This window comes from Marmota monax, unplaced genomic scaffold (assembly GCF_021218885.2).
Source record: "Marmota monax isolate L192 unplaced genomic scaffold, Marmota_monax_Labrador192_F-V1.1 WCK01_AAM20220418_F8-fsc00210, whole genome shotgun sequence".
NCBI classification, from domain to species: domain Eukaryota; kingdom Metazoa; phylum Chordata; class Mammalia; order Rodentia; family Sciuridae; genus Marmota; species Marmota monax.
Genome location: NW_026695248.1, coordinates 808,717 through 828,313, shown reverse-complemented (window position 1 = coordinate 828,313; position 19,597 = coordinate 808,717). Strand labels below are relative to the sequence as shown.

Here is a 19,597-nt window from a genome sequence, read left to right as displayed (position 1 = left end):
CTAATTCCACATTTCAGCTGCTACATCTCTAATAGGTTCTGGTACATCTAATAGCTTACCATTACTTTTAGTTCTTCTGCACTTGTGTCTCCAAAACACAAAACATTAATTTTTTTTTTTTTTGTACCAGGGATTGAACTCAGGGGCACTTGGCCCCTGAGCCACATCCCCAGCCCTATTTTGTATTTTATTTAGAGAAAGGGTCTCACTGAGTTGCTTAACGCCTTGCCATTGCTGAGGCTAACTTTGAACTCACAATCCTCCTGCCTCAGCCTCCTGAGCCGCTGGGATTACAGGCGTGAACCACCGTACCCAGCCAAAACATTAGTTTTGTTTAGGCTTACAGTTTGTCTGCCCCTGAGCCTACCCAGTAAATCTTGTTGTGGATGAAAGAATACCATTGCAAGTCCCTCTAGCCACACAAGATGTTCTGGGTCCTTATGATACACAGTGTGATGAGGCCCTTCTAGTTGATGGATGATGAAATATCATATTTTCTTTTCCCCTTAAATATTATTATTAGTTCATTGATTCTTTTTTTGTTTGGCTTCCCCACCACCTCGTTATTTGAAAAGAATTACAGAATTATAGGAAGCTGCAGGGTAGTACAGAAAGATCCTGCAACCTTCTCCCATTTCCCCCTGATGGCTACTTCTTGTGATAAGTTAGGTGCAATGTACAGCCTCAAAATCAGGAAACCAACATGGGTGTTACTGGTGTGGATGGTGCTACGCCATTTTTTTCACATGTGTAGATCTTTGTAACCAGCACCAGACAACCATTACTACACCACAGCCATTTCCCCTCTGCTCCTTTGTCACAGTCACACCCCACCTGCCACCCCTAACTCCAGGTAACCACTGATCTGTTGTTGTCCACAGCTATGATTTTGTCATATTGGAAATGTCTTATTGATGGAACCCTATAGTGTGTGAGAGATGGACATTTTTCACTCAGCATGGTGCCCTTGAGGTCCATCCACACTGTTGGAGTTTTCACTAATTTGTTCTTTTCTGTTGCTGAGTAGGATTCCATTGTATGTGTATCATCCTTTTAGATGGTGTCTATGGTGTATAATTGGATCATATATGTAAGTATTCTTTCCTTTAGACAGCATCTTGCTACATTGTATTGGCTGGCCTTGAACTCCTGGGCTCCAGGGACTCTCCTGTCTCAGCTTCCTGAATAATTGGGACCACAGGTGTGCACCACCACACCCAGCTGTGGCATGTCTTTATATCAGCTCTAACTTTCTCTCTCTTAATTGTTGTAGACCGTTTGTTTCTTGTGATTAGTGATATTGTAGATTTAATTAATCTACAATTTTTTTTTTACCCATTGTGCTCTGTTTTTTCTTTTTCCTGACACTTTGAAAGTTATTTGAACATTTAAAAAATTCCATTTTGAGCTGTGGGGGTGGTGCATGCCTGAAATCCCAATGACTTGAGAGGCAGAGACTGGAGGATTGCAAGTTCAAGGACAGCCTGGGCAGCTTAGTGAGACCCTGTCTCTAAAAATGTATGAATGATTGACGAATGGACAAATGGATAAGTGGACTGGGGATGTAGCTCAATGGTAGAGTGCTCCTGAGTTTGATCCCAGTACCTCACGCATGCTCACACAGATTCCACTTAATTTATCTGTAGGGTTTTTGAGTATATCCTCTGTTGAGATATATTACTAGTGTGTGTGTGTATAATAGTCTACTGGGGTCAACATTTATTAAAGTGAAGTACAGAAGCCTGTCCTTTAAAAGCCTCCTCTTCTTCCCTTAATTTGTGATATAATTGTTTGAAGTATTTCTTCTACACTGAGAACCACACCAGACAATGGTATACTTTTTTGCTTCAACCATCAAATATAATTTGGAAAACTCTAGAGGAAAAGGACATTTCTGTGATCTTTTTTTTTTCTTCCTCTTTCAGTTCTTTCTTCCATTTTGATGTTCTGAGATTCTTCCTTTTGTCATTCCTTTTCTGTTTAAGGACTTTTTTAGTCATTTGTTTTGGATAGGTTTGCTGATGACAGGTTTCCTCCTTATGAGGACTTCTTGATTTTTCCTTTTGTTCCTTAAGGATAATTTTGCCATATATGGAATTTGAGGGTTTTTTTCTTTAATACTTGAAAAGTATTGTGTCACTTCCTTTGGTTTCCATGGTTTCTGATGAGAAATCTGCTGTCATTCAATTTTTTTTTTTTTTCTGTGTAGGTAATGTGTCATTTCTGTTGGATTGCTTTCAAAATTTTCTCTTTGTACCTAGTTTTTTTTTTTTTTTTTTTTTTTTTTTTGAAGTTCAATTATGGCATTTCTTGGCATGGGTTTGAGTTTTTCCTGTTTGGGGTTTGCTTGGCTTCTTGAACCTTTATGTGGGTTAATGTCTTTTGTCAATTTTGGGAAATATTGGCCATAATTTCTTCCAATATTTTCTCTACCCTGCCCTCTTTCTCCTTTCATTCTGGGATGCTGATGGTGGGAATGTTAGGTCTCAGACCATTTTATATTTATAAAGATCCCTGAGGCCCTGTTACTTTTCTCCCTCAACCTATTTTCTATTCTCTAGATTAATTCCCATTGTCTTCCTTCAGGTTCATGAATTCTTTCCTCTGTCCTATCTGTTGGGCCTGTCCATTAAGGGGTGTTTGTTTCAGTGTAGTTTCTGTTCTAAAATGTTCATTTGTTTCTTTATGTCTTTTCTTTCTTTGCCTGGGGTTTCTAGTTTTTAGATACTTACCTGTTGAAGCATTTTTATGATAGCTGCTTTAAGATTCTTATAGAGGGTCTGGAGATTTAGTTCAGTGGCAGAGCGTTTGCCTAGCATGTGCAAGGCTGAGTTTGGTCCTTGGCCCTTAAAACAAAACAAAAAAAGATTCTTACTAGATGATTTCAACATCTGAGTTGTCCTGATGTTGGTATCTGTTTATATTTTTTTTTCTCATTTGAGTTGAGGTTTTCCTGTTCTTAGTCTTATAAGTGATTTTTAGTTTTATTCAAGGCATTTGGGGTCTTATAAAACTGAATATTATTTAGCTTATCTGTCTTAGCAGGTCTTTTCTGTCACCATTCTAGGTGGCTAATGTGGGGAGGCATGCCACTGCATTACTGCTAGGTGAGGATGGGATGGACGTTTAGGATTCTCGCATGGCTTCCCTTGATACACAGCAGGGAGGGATCCCTGTCACTCCTGTGCAGGGCAAGAGGTCAATTCCTGCATGGTCCCTGCTGACATTGTGCTGGCTGGGACAGAGAGCGGTGCCCTGTTACTGCTTCCCATGCAGGCTCCTCTGACACCTCATGGTGCCAGAGAGTAGTGAAAGCCCCAGATGCTCACTCAGACTTTTCTGATACCTCCTAGGAAGTGTGTGTGTATGTGTGTGTGTGTTGGGGGCGCTGTTACCTGGCAAGGGTGGGGATCTAGGCTCCCTTCTTGGCCATTGCTAGTGGGGTGGAGATAGGTCCAGGGCTGCTGCTTCATGGTGTGTGGCTGGTATAGAGCAGTAGTCATCTAGAAGTTTTCTGTCTTGCTCGATTGCCCCTTCCTGAGTTCTTCAGCTGCAGAGATCAGGCTTTTCTGGTGCTTCTTCATGTGTGTCTGTTGGTTCCAGGCTGCTGGTGTCTCTAGCACCTTGTCTAGGATCTGTAAGGCAAAAAGAAACTCGGGGAAGTGAATGCTGTGTTTTTTTTCTCTGCGTCCCAAGAACTCAACTCTTTTCCCTTCTGCCTTCTGCCTTTGTCTTTTTATGTTGGTTTACTATGTAACATCTGGGTTTTTATTTTACTTAGCAAAAAGAATAGAGAGGTGTGGAAATAGAAGTCTGGATCTTGAACAAAATTCTTCTAGCATATTGTCTTCTGAGGACTCATAGTCTAAGATGTGCTTTTAAAAGTTAATTTCACCAACGTGACTAGAGACTACAGTGATAGTACCTGCCTTTTTGCATTCATTTTCTGATTTGTCCAAAAAACTTGTGAAAAGTCTTCCTCTGTTACTTTCCTTCTCTTTGCCACCATGGGTATAAAAAGGGAAAATCCTAAAATCTCAGTTGTTTTCAGTGAAGATCACAAAAGACTACAAAGTTACAAAGTTCTTTTACAACATCTTTCTAGGTAAGTGTATCAATCTTGCATTTTATTTCATTAGCATGATTAGGAATAATCGGTTATGAAATAATTATTAGGACAGTGAAATTCCAAAAAGTTTTAAAATAGAGGGAAAAAAGCATTATTGAGATCCCATAATATATCTATATTAGTTACCTGTTGGTGCATAATAAATTAGCACAACTCTAGTGACTTAAAAATGACATGTTGGGCTGGGGTTGTGGCTCAGCAATAGAGCGCTTGCCTTGCACGTGCGAGGCCCTGGGTTCAATCCTCAGCACCACATAAAAATAAATAAGTGAAATAAAGGTATTGTGTCCAACTACAACTAAAAAAAATATTTTTTAAAAAATGACATGTACCTATGACCTCATAGTTTCCATGGGCTAGGAATCTAGGCATGGCTTGCCTAGGTCCTCTGCTGAAGAATTCACTTCCAAACTCATCCAGATTGTTGGTTGAATCCATCTTCTTGTCACAGTAGGACTGAGAACCCAGCTTTTTGTTGGCTCTTGGCTGGAAGGAGCTCTGAGCCCTCTGTCACATGGGCCTTCCAGTACAGCTGTTTGCTTCTTGAAGGTACTTTGGGTGAGAACCTATCTAGGGAGATGTCTGCTGGCAAGACAGAGTCCCATATAATGAAACCATCCCAGAGGTAGCATCCACCCCCTTTGCTACATTCTGTCAGAGGAGCTAGGTGTAGCTCCTGGGCACTGAGGGCGGGGTTCATGCTGGGCTGTGAGACTGAAGGGATGAGGATCACTGGGTCACCTTAGAATCTGTTTGTTGGAGTATCTTAGATTTATAAAACAGTCTCATGGACTCAAAGGTACTTGAAAGATAAACTGAGTTTTACTCTTTAAAAAGAAAAACATGTTCTCTTTATTCTTTGGAAGACCTCTAAGAAAGACTAAAACTCATGAACCTTAAAAATAGAAGATTTCAAAATAGAACCTGAAGAGCTAAGTGTGGGTGCAGTAGAGACTGATGGCACACTGGGGTCACCAAGGAGTGGGAATAGGGAGCTGTCTTGATACCTGTGTCCTCACCTGGACACACTAACGTGGCCATGCTTGCCTCTTGCATGTGAAGAGCCAGCCGAGCCGGGGACCAGGCTGCAACCCAGTGTTCTCACTCCCCTCTGTGGACCCGTGTTTACTTTTCTTTTTCAGTCTGGGGCATCTTCAGGCTCACAAGGTCCCTTTCCTAAGACAGCAGTATCTGTTGTATTCCCCTGTTGAAGTGGAGGCCATCGGCCTCAAAGCGCTAGTTGGTATTAGAGGTGGTGTCCAGGAGAATTGGGGTCTGGAGGGGGGCAGCCAAGTGGACTGTTTCAATCACCCAGTTGGAAAGAGCATCCTCAGCCATTTGAAACAAAACAGGAGACAGGATATTATGGGAGCATGCAGGCGGGGAGTAGAAATAAAAAGAAAGAGGTGAGAGAAGCGAAGTTTGTGGTCAAAAAAGAAAAGTCCAGAAAAGAAACACAGGAGGAGGATTTGAAAATGATATTGCAGAAGGATATTGGAAGGGAAGCGTGGAAATGAAAGAACAGTAACACGAGGTGAGGAGAGGGAAGAACATGAACTGAGTCCTAGGTGTGTGACCGGATCCAGGTGGAAGGCAGGAGGAGCAGCAGCGCTGTGAGGAGGTCCTTCCCCGGTGGAGGGCTGGCCAGTCCTAGGGCTTTGCTTTTGACACCCGGATGGCTCCAACAGAAAGTGAGGGCTGTCTCGATGGCTTCTTCACAGGAAAACGTATGGCATTAGATCCTCAGAGTACAAGATGTGTTTTATTTTCCTTGGAGAATATAACAACACTTGCTGAAACAATGGCTGCCAGCAAATTTAAGTGCTTAAGAAAAAGGATTTATGACCATCCGATAATGTTTATTCCAAGCCCCTAAGGTTGTTGAATAAGATCATTGTCAGTATTTTTAAAAGTACTGTTTTGAACATACAGCCAAGTATACGTAAATGAGTGTTATTGAAGTTACACAACTTGTCCCCCGCTCCACCCTCGTTTCACTATGATATTGAAATTTGGAACTTTATGATAAGATTACTGAAAAGAGCCTTCCCCCTTCTCCAGGGAAATCAAAGAAAATGACTGCATTCAGATTAAGAACGTCTTTCTGAGGAAGTGCATCTTGCAGGCATGTGCAGCATTGTCTGACTGGTCTTGAGGTGTTGGGCTTCATAAGGTCACTGGATGGATTTCAACTTATTGAACATGTATCTGGAAGAATTACACTGTTAATTATTAGATTACTTGGGGGATAACTCAGAAATAGGGGCTGTGTTCCAGAAAACTTTTCAATGTTAGCATTCACTAATTAGGATCTTATTTTGCAAGTACAATGAAACCTCATGGAAGGGAACAGATGAATTATACTCGGTGTTTTAATTTAAGTAAAGTATATGGTTCTGTTTAGCTCAGCCCCATTTTCCCTTTTGAGCTTAAAAGGGTCTTTTCAGAATCCATGCTTATGCGGTGTATCCTGCCTGGTATACTCTTAGAAATAGGGCATGACGTTGACAAGTCCACATAACTCTTAGAGAGACCTTTGAAATGTGTGTCCACCGATGCTTTGAGACCATTTCTTCCCCAAATATAATCTTGTAAATTATGGTCCTAGTGGTTTTAATGCCTACTCCCTCACCCTGCCTCTGGGATCTCTTAACACGTGGGCCAGAGGGAAGGATAAAACGGAGGAGCTGGGAGAGGGCAAGTGTGAATTTCTAGGCCACTTCAGAGTGACTCCAGGATAGTATTGGCACCTCTGAGCTTCCCAGCTGGGTGGGGAGGGGGGTGTGCTTGGGCACATCAGCATCACCAGGAGCCAGTTTGACACTCTCAGGCCCCACCTCTCACCTCCTCAACTGGTTTCCTGGAGGTAGATTCCGCAATTCAGTGCCTCATCCAGCCCGTCCAGGTGGCTTGCATGTGAGAGGCATGTGAGGCATTGCTCTGTGGTGGTTATATTGCACTCCATTTGTGTACGATGAATTGAAATGCATTCTGCTCTCCTGTACAACTAAGTAAAACAAATAAAAAATTCAAAGAGCCAAAATTTGGTTCCAGTTCCATTCTGTTAGCATCGCCAGTTCAAGTTCTGTTCTTTTGGCCCATTTCATTCGGACCTGCGGACCTGCGTTCTCTCTCTCTGGCCTTTCCAGGCTTTAGTCCTCCTTAACACCTCCTGAATCTGTTTCTTTTATTATTATTATTTTTTCTTTGTTTTAGAGGTTTCCAAGTAGGAAATTGCCCACCATTTCATCCAGGCTCTCTTTTCTATTTTAAATTGGTTGTATAAGAATGATGAATATGAAAATTTTTTAAAGAGTGAAATAAAATGTTTTCCAAAGGCAGTTTCTTTCTGAAAAGTAAAGCTTGTTAAATTTTGGAATCTTATTACTGAAGGAGTTTCTCAATCCTATTTTTTAAAAAAACTTTCTCTGTGTGAAGGAGTTCTGTGCAATATTAAAGGGACAGAGGGATGAACCAGATGACTTATCAACATTCTTTGCAGTATAAGAATTTTATTGTTTAATAAACCCTAAAATTTTAAGAATTAAAAGTGGATTTAATTTTTGGTAATTTTTATGATGGTGCATAGACTCCAGTAGTGTTCCTGTATCTTGCTGCTAAGGTACTGCTTGAAAAAGTACTTGTTAATAGTGTTTGTTAATTATTCATCTGTACCGTTGACCAGTTTTTAAAATTGAGTCTAAGGCTATTAATTAAACTGTTGAACCATATAAAATTGCATGTTTGCCCCTATTTTGGAACGTTTGTATGTTTCAAAACCTTAGGTTTACAAAACATGATTTTTACTTTGGTCATCTGATTTAAATTTTCTACTATTAAAAGCATTCCAAGCCAGGCGTGATGGCACACATCTATAAGGCCAACTACTCAGGAGGCTGAGGCAGGAGGATCTCAGGACTGAGGGCAACTTAGTGAGGCCCTGTCTCCAGATACAAATGAAAAGGGTTGGGTAGGGCTCAGTGGTAGAGCACCACTGGATTCAATTCTGCAGTCCTGCAAGCAAAACAAAACATTGCATTTATACTAAAGAAGAAACAATAAGCAGAACCCAGTAAGAGGTTAGCAAGAGTCTCTTAGTTTCTTGCCATGTCCCCCTACATAAACCAATTGAGATTATTCAAAGAAAAGCAAATATAGGAATCTATATTTAATGTTGAAAATAGGGACTTGTCAAACATATTAATTTGGAGCGATTTTTGTCTATTAAAATTTGAACTAAACTCAAGAACTGTGTAGTATTATGGGAAAGATGAGTGGAGAAAATTCTAAGAAATGTCTAGAAATTTCTAGAAAGCTGAGTTGGCTCACTAGGTGGAGTATGAACATGCCCTGATTTTGTGGAATACTCTCTGAATATAGAAGAATGGAGTAGAAACAAAAAATGGAGTTTTCTCATAGCTGTAGACTTTGAGCTAAGAACAGCATCTGGACCAGCAAGCTCATGGCCTGGTCCCATGGTCCATGGATCGCTTGGGTTCATGGGCCCAAGGTATCTTCTCTCAAATAATCTACCCAAAGAGGGTCCAGTTCTGCTCCACGCAGGGGAGTTTTTGGAATTAGGGTAGAGATCTTTCTCTACAAATTGGTTTTTCTTCCCATTTGGTGAAACTGGCCTCTCTCTAAGGCTGATTTCAAAATATCAAGAAAATGTGTCCAGATAGAGATTGTCCTCAGACCTGCATCCCTCCCTGTCACCCCAGAGCTGCTCAAAGACCTAATCATTCTGACACCCAGTTCTTCTGCTTGCTTTGAAAACTTCATTAAAATAGAAGAAGGAATGACAAGTTTAAGGATAGTATAAATAACTTCTCTGCATGTTTCACCTGTTGTCTCTGTTACTTTTCTCTCTGTAAAGAGATTTTTTTTCCAGAATTCTTTGAAAGTGAATTGCTGAAATCATGTTTCTTTTCACCCCTAAACACGCCGGTGTTTATTGCTATTACTTTAGTGTTAAGAACAAGGACATTCTCTTACATTACCAGTACCTGTCAAATTCAGGAAATTTGATGTCCACAAGTATTTTGATTTCTCTGGTCTATAGTGTGTGCCTGTGTTTTCCCGACAGTCTCTTCATACATATTTTTCCTGGTCCAGGATCCAGTCCAGGACTGTGCTGTGCATTTCATTGTCTGTGTTCTCTTGGGCAGTTTCTTAACCTTTATCTTTGATGATGATGACAGTGTTTCAAGTGCAGGCGATGTTTTTGCTACGTCACACTTTGCTGTGTCTAGTATCTTAGAGATTAGATTCAGATTGTGCATTTTTGGCAGGACTGCCACATAATGAGCTGGGTTCCCTGTGCATCACTTCAGGGGTCATCTGACCTCTGTCCTGCTATTGCTGTAGTGAGTTTTGATCACTCCATTAAGATGACATCTTCCAGATTTCCCTATTGTTTAAAAAAAAAAAGTTTTTCCTTTTATAAAATAGTGAGTGCTTTGCAGAGCATACTTGAGATGATCTACGTATTGTTTCCTCATGAGACTCACCTGCTGGTTATTCATCCCCTTTTCAATCTGGCCTGTGTCAGTTGTTGTGGTTGCAAAATGGAGATTTTCCACTGATCGCTGTTCGTTCTACACGTATTAGTTGCTTTCATACATTCAGAAACACTTTGCCCTCATCTGTTGATCTTTATTTCTTCAACGCTGGTATAGACTCAGGGATTCTTACTTAGTAGGTTACAATCTATTACCACCATCACTGTCCCCTGTCTGGCCATTGGGGGCCTCTCAAGTCACCTCCTGTGCCCCGCCTTTTTTCTCTCTTCTTGGTACAGAGGTTTGAACTCAAGGGCACTCACCTACTAAGCCACATCCCCAGCCCTATTTTGTATTTTATTTAGAAATAGGGTCTCACTGAGTTGCTTAGCGCCTTGCTTTTGCTGAGGCTGGCTTTGAACTCATGATCCTTCTGCCTCAGCCTCCCAAGCTGCTGGGATTACAGGTGTGAGCCACGGCACCCTGCATCTCCTGTGCCCTTTTTTTTTTAATGTTTATTTTTCAGTTATAGGTGGACACAATGTCTTTATTTTACTTTATGTGGTGCTGAGGATCAAACCCAGTGCCTCACGCATGCTAGGTGAGGGCTGTACCTCTGAACCACAATCCCAGCCCTCTTGTGCCCTTTTGATGTGTCCTGTCATTTTTTCTTTTGTTACTTTCCTTCCTGCTGATGTAAGAATATTCTAGGTTTATCTTAATTAAAGTTACTTCTTCAAAGAATTCTACTTCTTTATATTGGCAAGTGGTGTTAGAGGCCAGTATCTAGGTACTGGTTAAGTCCCATGGGGAAACGTCTAATGCTGCTCATGCCAGAAAGGAATAGCATATGGGACAGCTTCTAAGACCAGTTTACAAACTAGGATTCAGTAAGTCTGTTTCTTCCTGAGTTTATCTGTGGATAAGGCAAAGATTATAATGTTAAATAGAAAACAGCCTAAGACATGTTTTGGTGTCACAGTAGTGACTTTGGTCTGTCTAGCTGATAGAGAAGTTGAAAACCTTTGTTCTGATTGCTCCTGATTTGAGGAAGGGGTAGAGCTACCACGCCCACACCTTAAACACTGTGCGTGCCACTGGTGATGGGAACGGTGGTCCTTTCCACCATCCTGTTGGCTCATGTGTCCAGTCCTGTCCTCACCTCTCCCTGCTGTGTGCTTTGTCCCTGGGTTCTCCTGTTCATGCTCACTGTTTATCCTCCTTACACACACTTTATTTCCCAGACAATTAAATTTATTTTTTTTAAAGGTTGATGTGGTTTTTTTTTATACCTTTATTTTATTTATTTATTTTTATGTGCCTTGCACATGCTAGGCAAGCGCTCTACCACTGAGCCCCAGCCCCGACCAGCTATATTTTTTGATCTCTGATTCTCGCAAATTATTAAAATGAATGACTTTAAACTGGGTTCATTGTACATGTAGCTCATTGAGGTTTTTAGGAATGCGGAATTTGACCAAAGTCTGGCCTAGGGAAATCTTGGCAGGATAGGAAGTATGGAAAATAATGATTATGCTATAAATGCGCTATCTCCATTGTCTCATACGTATTACCAGCTTTTAACTCATCTCTATCTGGTTGATACAAATGTGGTCGTTATAGTTGTTTGTACCTTTGAGAAGGTGTATTATACTTGGAGTGTTAATTTTAACGACTTTTATCTTTCTCCATCTTTAAATTTCTGAATTTTAAGTAGGGAGTGTTCACAATGTTACAAATAATAAAAGAACAAAAATAATTCCCATGTTAGCTAGCAAGCCAGGGTTCTTTAATTCTTTAATTTTCTTTAGTTCTTTAATTTTCAGTTCTGTATCAGAGTAAATATTTTCTTCCCCCAAACTTGACTTTAATTGAAGTTTTGTTATTACAATTCTGTTTGGAATTTTTTGTTTAGAAGTATACTGATGACTTTTAAAATTTTTTTGCTTTTGCCTCTAGAAAAACTAATTGCTTATCAACGAGAATTTCTTGCTTTAAAAGAACGTCTTCGAATAGCTGAACATCGAATTTCCCAGCGCTCCTCTGAATTGAATAACATTGTCCAACAGTTCCGGAGTGTAGGGGTCGAAACAAATGGAAGTAAGGATGCGTTGAATAAATTTTCAGGTACATATATATATTTTTTTCATATTATAAAAAGATTGTATTCTCAGATGTTCTGTAGGTATGTTTCAGAAGTTGAGGAGGGCCGTCTATCCACCAGCATTCATCACCCTTTCTGAGAGAGAAATCAGCACCCAAAACATTCTTATTCTGATAAAATAATTTGTATTAATTGCTAAGTTTGATTTTAAGAAAGTACTGTTAAGTTCAATATCAGTTGTATAAACTTCATTGAACATATTGCATCTTTGAAAACATTCAAATTTAACTTTTTGTTTTTACAAGTATACGTTGTGACTAATGTTTAGCCTGGTTTCTGGAGGAATCTTTGAGCTATTTGGAGCAGTTAGTGGTCTTAAATCTGAATTATAGCAAGGGAGATACATGCTTTTGTAACAGACACTTTTGGGAGTAGCTGACCGTTCTTCTCTGAGGACATGAGGCAGGGGAGATGAGCACAGATGTCTTTGCTGTGTCCTGCTTTTGTTCTGATGATTAGACTGATGTGTGTTTATAACCAGTTGGCTCCAGATTTGTGTAGACTAACATACTTTCTCATTGAGCTTCTACTATTCTAAAAAGAACTGTGAGTTCCTTTCATCTTTAGATCTATCACCTTAACTTATTTTTAAAAATTTTATGTTCCTTGCTTCCCCTCCTTATGATGAATTTGTCCGTCACGGTAATGCTTAACATTATTGAATGGTATAGATGAAAAATAAACTTTTTATTTCCTTTATCTTTTTATGCATATTTTTCTTCTGAATTATTATTCTTGAGAGTACATTGTGAGCATTTTTACTAACATGAAATATACTTCAAAATGCTATTTTCAGTATGATCAAATACTATATATTTTTAGCTGATCAAATACCATAATATATTAAACATTTTCCTACAATTAATTAAATGTTTTTTTCCTGGGTGTTTTCCCCTAGCTTATAACTCTGTGATGAACATCTTTGTCTATCAATTGATCACATTTCTGGTAGCCCTTAAGTTATTTTTATTAGATTATGACTTTCTAAAAAACAGGATCTATGCTTTGATGACTGTTGATTTTCAAATACGTTAGCACCATTCCTGGAATTGGATAGAAAACAACTGAATAGGGCTGGGGCTGTGGCTCAGTGGTAGGATGCTCGCCTCGTACGTTCGAGACCCTGGGTTCAATCCTCAGCATCACATAAAAGTAAATAAGTGAAATAAAGGTGTTGTGTCCAACTACAACTAAAAAATAAATATTAAAAAAACCACTGAATATTTGTTGAGTACATAAAAGCTAAATTATTTTTTTAATTTATTTTTTAAATTTTAATTTATTATATATGACAGCAGAATGCATTACAATTCATATTACACATATAGAACACAATTTTTCTCTGGTTGTACACTAAAAGCTAAATTCTTTAAAGGGAAATTACTGAATAACAGGACAGAGTGTTTCTGGGATTTTGATGCTGTTTTAATATTATTGTTTAATGCACTGATTTAATAGGTAGAGATGACATATTGTAGTTTGTAATTGTTTCTTTACCCATAAGACTAAACTTGAATTTCACATATTTGTATTGGCATTTCTTCTGTGAGTTTTTGGTTTTGTCTTATTTTTTTAATGGAGTTGAGGCTACAAGTCCTTCCTGCCAACTTCCTTGTTTAAAGGTTAACACTATACTTTAATGAAAATTTGAAAGTCTTGCATAATGGAAATAAGATTTTATTTTCAGAAAAAATACATAAAAATTTGATAAAGTGTTAATGTGTAACAAAGGTGGAAGTCATCTATCAGTGGTCAGGGTACTTGGCATTGTTACATTTTCCTAAGTCTATGGCACACTGAGTCTGTTCAGTGAGTCTGACTGAGTGCAGAGGTGGGTAATCGGCATCCCACCTGTCCTGGTCCTGTGCCTTGGCTTCATCCACCTATTCATCCATATCCTGACTCTTGTTGGGAAAGTGTCCTTTTCATTTTGAATGGAGACTCATCCATCCACCAAGCTATGAAATTAGGAAAAACCTTTTTAGTTCTAATTCTCATAAATTTTTACTGCTGTTTTTATAAAATCAGCAACTTCTATAAGGTAAGATGTTCTGTGAATTAATAATACTTCTGTGTTTCAGGTAATACCCTAAAGCTACTAAAGGAGTTAACAAGCAAAAAATCCCTTCAAGTGCCAACTATTTATTATCATTTGCCTCATTTATTGCAAAACGAAGGAAGCCTTCAGCCTGCTGTGCAGATTGGCAATGGAAGAACAGGAGGTATGTTTATTTTCTTACTTCTTAGTCTGGTTGTCCCGCTGGTCTGAATTGTGACTTGGCATGTTATGTTGACCATGAGCAGTCTGGCAGGTCAAAGAAAAAAATTCTTTCTTTATCTGTGCACTTGGGGCTTACACTGGCCAGACGCCATGTTGAAAGAAGTTGGACCCTTTTCTTTGTAGATGAGAATAATATTGCAGAAAAAGATCAAGAGAAATCTAGTTCAGGCAGACAAATGTTTAAACCTTTGTAATTTTTCTGTTTTAAAAACTTGGGAGGTAGAGAGATGACTTTTCCTCTTGTCTTATTTCAACATTAATCGCTCTCATAGTGCTGCCAGGAAGGTGGTTCTTATGTGTGTCCTACTTTTTCTTACCAAGATGTCAGGGGCCAGTCCCTTTTATATAAACTTTCCATGGAATAATAGAAATACTTCAGTTGCTTCTTTTTATAATGTACTCAAAACATAATTTGTGATTTTTTTCTTACTTGGCAGGGCAACCAGAGCTGTTTGGACTACTTACTGCTTTCCTACTTTTATTCCTCCTTTTTGACATTGTTAACCTTTTCTTTGTAGTTTTAATTTATTTTTTAAAGAGATGGGGTCCCACTGTGTTGCGGAGCTGATCTTGAACTCTTGGGCTCCTGCCATCCTCCTGCCTTGGCCTCCTGCCATCCTCCTGCCTTGGCCTCCTGCCATCCTCCTGCCTTGGCCTCCCAGGAAGCTGGGACTAAGGTGTGTCCTCTACACCCAGCTCTTTGTAGATTTTGGAGTGCAGATTTTGCTCCCTTACAAATCTTAAGTGACAAGATGATTACTTTATGAATATTGAAATTCATTTTTGTGTGAATGTTTTTTGAAAAACTGATTTAGTCCACTCTTGATATAGTAAGAATCTTAAGTATTTTCCTGTCTTTTCTTTTTTGGTCACATTTTTTTCTCATATTGTTTAGTCTGTTACCATAAGCATTTATATTCATCTTGATTTAATTTTATATCTTTCTGTTTTATTAATTGTTTAAAATAACACGTCATCTTCCTGAGGAGGTGTAAACTCTTAAAATACCATGTTCAGACTCACTCACTTTTTCATTTCTTTATTAATTCAAGAAATATTTATTGAGGCCAGGAATTCTGCAGGTGCCAGATATATAAATATGAACAAGACATGTAGGGTACTCTAAATTAATTTTTTAGAATATTGATTGTTCATTATTTTTTGAAGCTGGTACTTACTGTACCTCTCCCTTCAACAGTTTCTATTTGGACAAGATGCCTTAGCCAAAATTGTGGGTTCATTGGTTTATACTGTATATTTTATTAGTAAGATAAATGAAAATGAAAATAGCAGTGTTTTTAAAGTCATTTAACTTTTCCAAAGTTTCTGACAGGTTCTTTTGTAGTAGCCTGTCCTTTATGAATGTGACGTTCACTTCCTTTTTGGAGGTACTTATTCCATTTTATTTGTTTATACATCTTTATTTCTTTACCATCTTAAATACAATAAAATCTTGTCAGACAGCTTTCCAACAGCTAGTATTCTTTTTTTTTTTTTTGGTATTGGAGATTGAACCCAGGGTGCTCAACCACTGAACTGCATGTCCAGTCCTTTTTAAAATTTTTATCTTGAGCTGATTGTAGTGGCCCATGCTAGTGGCTTGGGAGGCTGAGGCAGGAGGATGGTTAAGTTCAAAGCCAGCCTCAGCAACTTAGTGAGACAGGACTGGGGACTTGGCTCAGTACTTAAACACCCTGGGTTCAATCCCTGGTACCAAAAAAAAAAAATTCTTGAGATAGGGTCTAGCTAAATTACTGAGACTGGCCTAAAACTTGTTGATCCTCCTGCCTCAGCTTCCTGAGTTGCTGGGATTTACAGGTGTGCACCATCATGGCTGGTTCAGCAGTTAACATTCTTATAAAGCTGACACTAATTTTGAAAGAAAAAGCATACAGCTTGGAATCGGGGGTGGGAATGTGCCCAGATTTATGTGAAAGGAATTTCCTTCCTAAATTCTTAGGCAGTGGTTCTTTTTTTTTTTTTTTAATTGATTTAATTTTTTAAAATACATGACAGCGGCATGAATTACAATTCTTATTACACATATAGAGCACAATTTTTCATTATTTCTGTCTGTATATAAAGTATGTTCACACCAATCTTTTAGAGGTTCCAGGAAAGCTATCAGCCTCTGCTTAGAAAAATGCATAGTGAAAAAACAATTTTGTATGTAATTTTTGAGATTTTTAGGTTCTAGGGTTTCATATCTAGGGACTTATATTAAAAACTTCAGTTTTTGAGATCAAATTAAAACTACTGCTCACTAAAAATTCTGTTCTTCAGTGGTTAGGCTGACAAACTTCCCTTAGCAGCAAAGCCTTCCCCTGGCTGCAGGGGGAGGGCAGTGCTTTGAGTTGCTATTGACCCCTAGGAGAGGGTCAGGGATTCTTGTGTCCAGAACTAATAACTACTCACCCACCTAGCACCACACTTACATCTTCCCACAAAGATTTGTAAAAGCAGGACACAAAAACCAGGTGTGGAAACTACAAATGGGTAGAAGGGCATCTTCTTCAACTGGGAGTCCTCCAAAATCTAAGATCAGCACCATGAGTGATTTAATACTAAAAAAAATTTAGTTTATAGAATGGAATATGACTTAAAAACAAAACACAATCAGTGTGCTTTTAGAGGGATGTGAATATAAAACTTACCCATAAAATAATAACTATTATAAAAGAAACAGAAATCTTTGTGTTTTTCATTTCAGTGATTTAAAATTTCCATCAGGAGGTTGATGACGAGTAGATATATCTGAAGATAAAATTAGTGATCAGGAAGATTGAGCTGTTTGGTTCTTTTAGAAAGTCAAATAAGTACAGAAGAAAAAATTTTTGAGTTGAAGAAGCACCCAGGTCTTCATAATAAGGGCCTATTCAGTGAAGAGCAGGATGACTGACAAAAGACTCTTGTTAGGTTATCTACCAAATGGTGCTCCTGGTCAGGAGAGGACCACAGGTAATTCCTTTAAGTATTAGCTGAAGTTAAAGTCCATGAGCACCTCCATGTGCCAGGCACTCTGGTTTATAGAATTCAGCATGGTTCTTGTTTTTGTGGAGCTTTGGCATAGTACAGGATATATGTGTTGGTCAAATAATCAGTTACACCCTTTAGTGTAACTAAAGTGTATCACCCTTTAGTGATGTAAAGGGTGCTTTGAGAATGTAGAAAAGGGGCATCTCCCCTGATGAAGAGGTTTAGGGAAGTCTCAAAAATACATTTGTTCTGAGACTAGTAGAATATATAGTTAACAGGTAAAGGTGGGTATTTCCTGTTGCTGCTGTTAACGGACTACTACACAAACTCAGGGACTTAACACACATTTATAGTCTTACAGTTTTGGAGGGTAGAAATCCTAAATTTAAGGTGTCTGGGGGTGTGTTCCTTCAGAAACCCTGTGTGATCGATCATCCCTTCCTGTGCTGTTCTGGAGTGCACAGGCTGATGGCATTCCTTCATCTTTAAAGCAGAGTGTCTTCACATCTCTCCTTTTGATACCACCTCGCATCCTCTCCCTCGGACCCTTCTGCCTTCCTCTAGTACAACCTCTTTGGTTACCATGAGCACATTTGGTAATCTAGAATAATCCTGTTTCAAGATGCTTAATTTAGTCAAATGTACAAAGTCCCTTTTTCATGTAGGGTAACATATTCACAAGTTTCAGGAATTAGGACATGGACATCTTTGGGAGGCCATCTATTCTACCACAATGGGAAAAAAATGAGAAGTGCACCATAACACTTCCCTGTGACAGAAGGGAGCGTGGAATATCCTAGAAAATGAAAGAAGGCCACTGTAGTTAGTGCAGAGTGAGGGGAAGCACAGGACAATGTGCTGCTAGAGATAGGAGTTCAGGCCCCAAATCACAGGGCTTTTCAGACCCGTTACAGGAGTTTGGTTTTCATCTTAAGAGCAATGTGAAGCAACTAAAGAGTTTTAAGTAGAACTTGACAAGGATGACAAAAAGTCTTAAGACTTAAATCTTGCAAGGTCCCATTTCCCGCAATGGGAAGAATGAAAGTATGGGAAGGAGAGGAGATGTGGGTGACCAGGTAAGAGGCTGTTCTGGGGGTACTGAAGAAGGATGGCCTCAGATTAGGCAGTGGCCAGTGGTTGTAGAGAAGGAAAGAAGATGGGGTTAAGGGCTGTTTGGACTATATGGCAGCATTTAAGAGAAATCATAGTTATGGACTGGATTTGTGGACAAGCCTTAGGTTTCTGGATGGAGCAATGCATGCTGGGTGCATTCACAGAGATAGGAGACAGTAGCAAATGGTTTGCAGCGTTGGTTTGTAAGAGATGCATTAAATATGGATATGTCGAGTTTCAAGGGGAAAGGATATGAAGTGGAGAAGTCACGCAGGCAGGTGAACATTTAAATCTCAGACTCAGTGGAGAAATCTGGGTTAGGTTTAATTTTAAGGAGTTTTGTTTATGAATAAGTGGTTATTGAAGACATGGATATAAATGAGATCACCTATGGCCCAGGACTGAACCTTCAAAGTTCTCCAGCAGTTAATTTCCAGTGAAAGAAGAGGATAAAGCCAGGGAAGACAGAAAGTACAACTGAGCAGTAGAAGACAAAAAATTGTCATGGAATATAAAGGAAGAAATGGGGGAGTAAATGACTTAAGTCAAACCATAGGGGAAACATGATGGGCTAAAAATATTAAGTAGCAATGAATATTTAAAAAGGAATATAATTTAGTTCAAATAAAGATAGACTAATTGAAGATTGGAAATGCCAAATCAAGATTGTTCTGAAAATGTTCTCAATTTTAAAGGAAATAAATACTAGAATTTGAAAACTTCCCAAGAAAATGGAAGAAAAGTGACATAACAATTGATGTCTCTGTCACATAATAACAGCACAAGTGGGGGCCTCACCAACCTTATGACTGCATTTCAGAGTGTCTAGTATATGGTCAGTTTTCATGTGCACAATTATTATTTAAATTGGAAATATAGTCCAACCCTTTGGTTCTGTTTCTCTTGGGTTCCTTGATTCTTCTCTAAAAGGATGATCTGACTATATTCTTCACTTTGCTGACATATTTCCCCTGAACTCTAACCCGTTAGAATACACACATTTTCTAGATTGTGAGTGATAGAAGATGGTAATGTCAAACAAGAGCAGACTGGGTTATGCTGTGGTATCCAACAACCTCCACATCTCAGTGGTTTACATAGCAAAGGTTTATTTAAATTTTTGCTGACAGTATATGTCCAGTGTGGTTGATAGGGTTTTGTGCACTCACTGATCACTCAGGGATCCAGGCTGATAGAGCCGTTGCCATCTTGAATATAACTGGCTACCCTGCCAAACAGAAAAGACATCCTGAAGGGTTTCAGACTGCAGATGCGGTGCTCAGACTGATGACTCTGAACTTTACTCCACCCCAGAAGACCAGGACAATTGCCTTTATTCTTTACTTTCTTTTTTTTTTTTTTTGTGGTCACTTTTTGAATTATCACTAGCATGGTTTACTCTAATTCTGTAAGTGTGACCAAAATTAGTACTT

At 38.9% G+C, this 19,597-nt stretch overlaps 1 protein-coding gene across 1 annotated transcript in view; it reads left to right on the top strand.

The window, feature by feature from the left end:
• The window catches only part of Mgat4a (alpha-1,3-mannosyl-glycoprotein 4-beta-N-acetylglucosaminyltransferase A), a 96,942-nt gene that overhangs the window by 25,728 nt on the left and 51,617 nt on the right, over window positions 1–19,597 (top strand). The window contains exons 4-5 of the mRNA XM_058578298.1: window positions 11,590–11,757; window positions 13,876–14,016. Of these exons, the coding sequence (XP_058434281.1) occupies window positions 11,590–11,757; window positions 13,876–14,016 (309 nt within the window). The remainder of the gene's footprint in view (window positions 1–11,589; window positions 11,758–13,875; window positions 14,017–19,597) is intronic.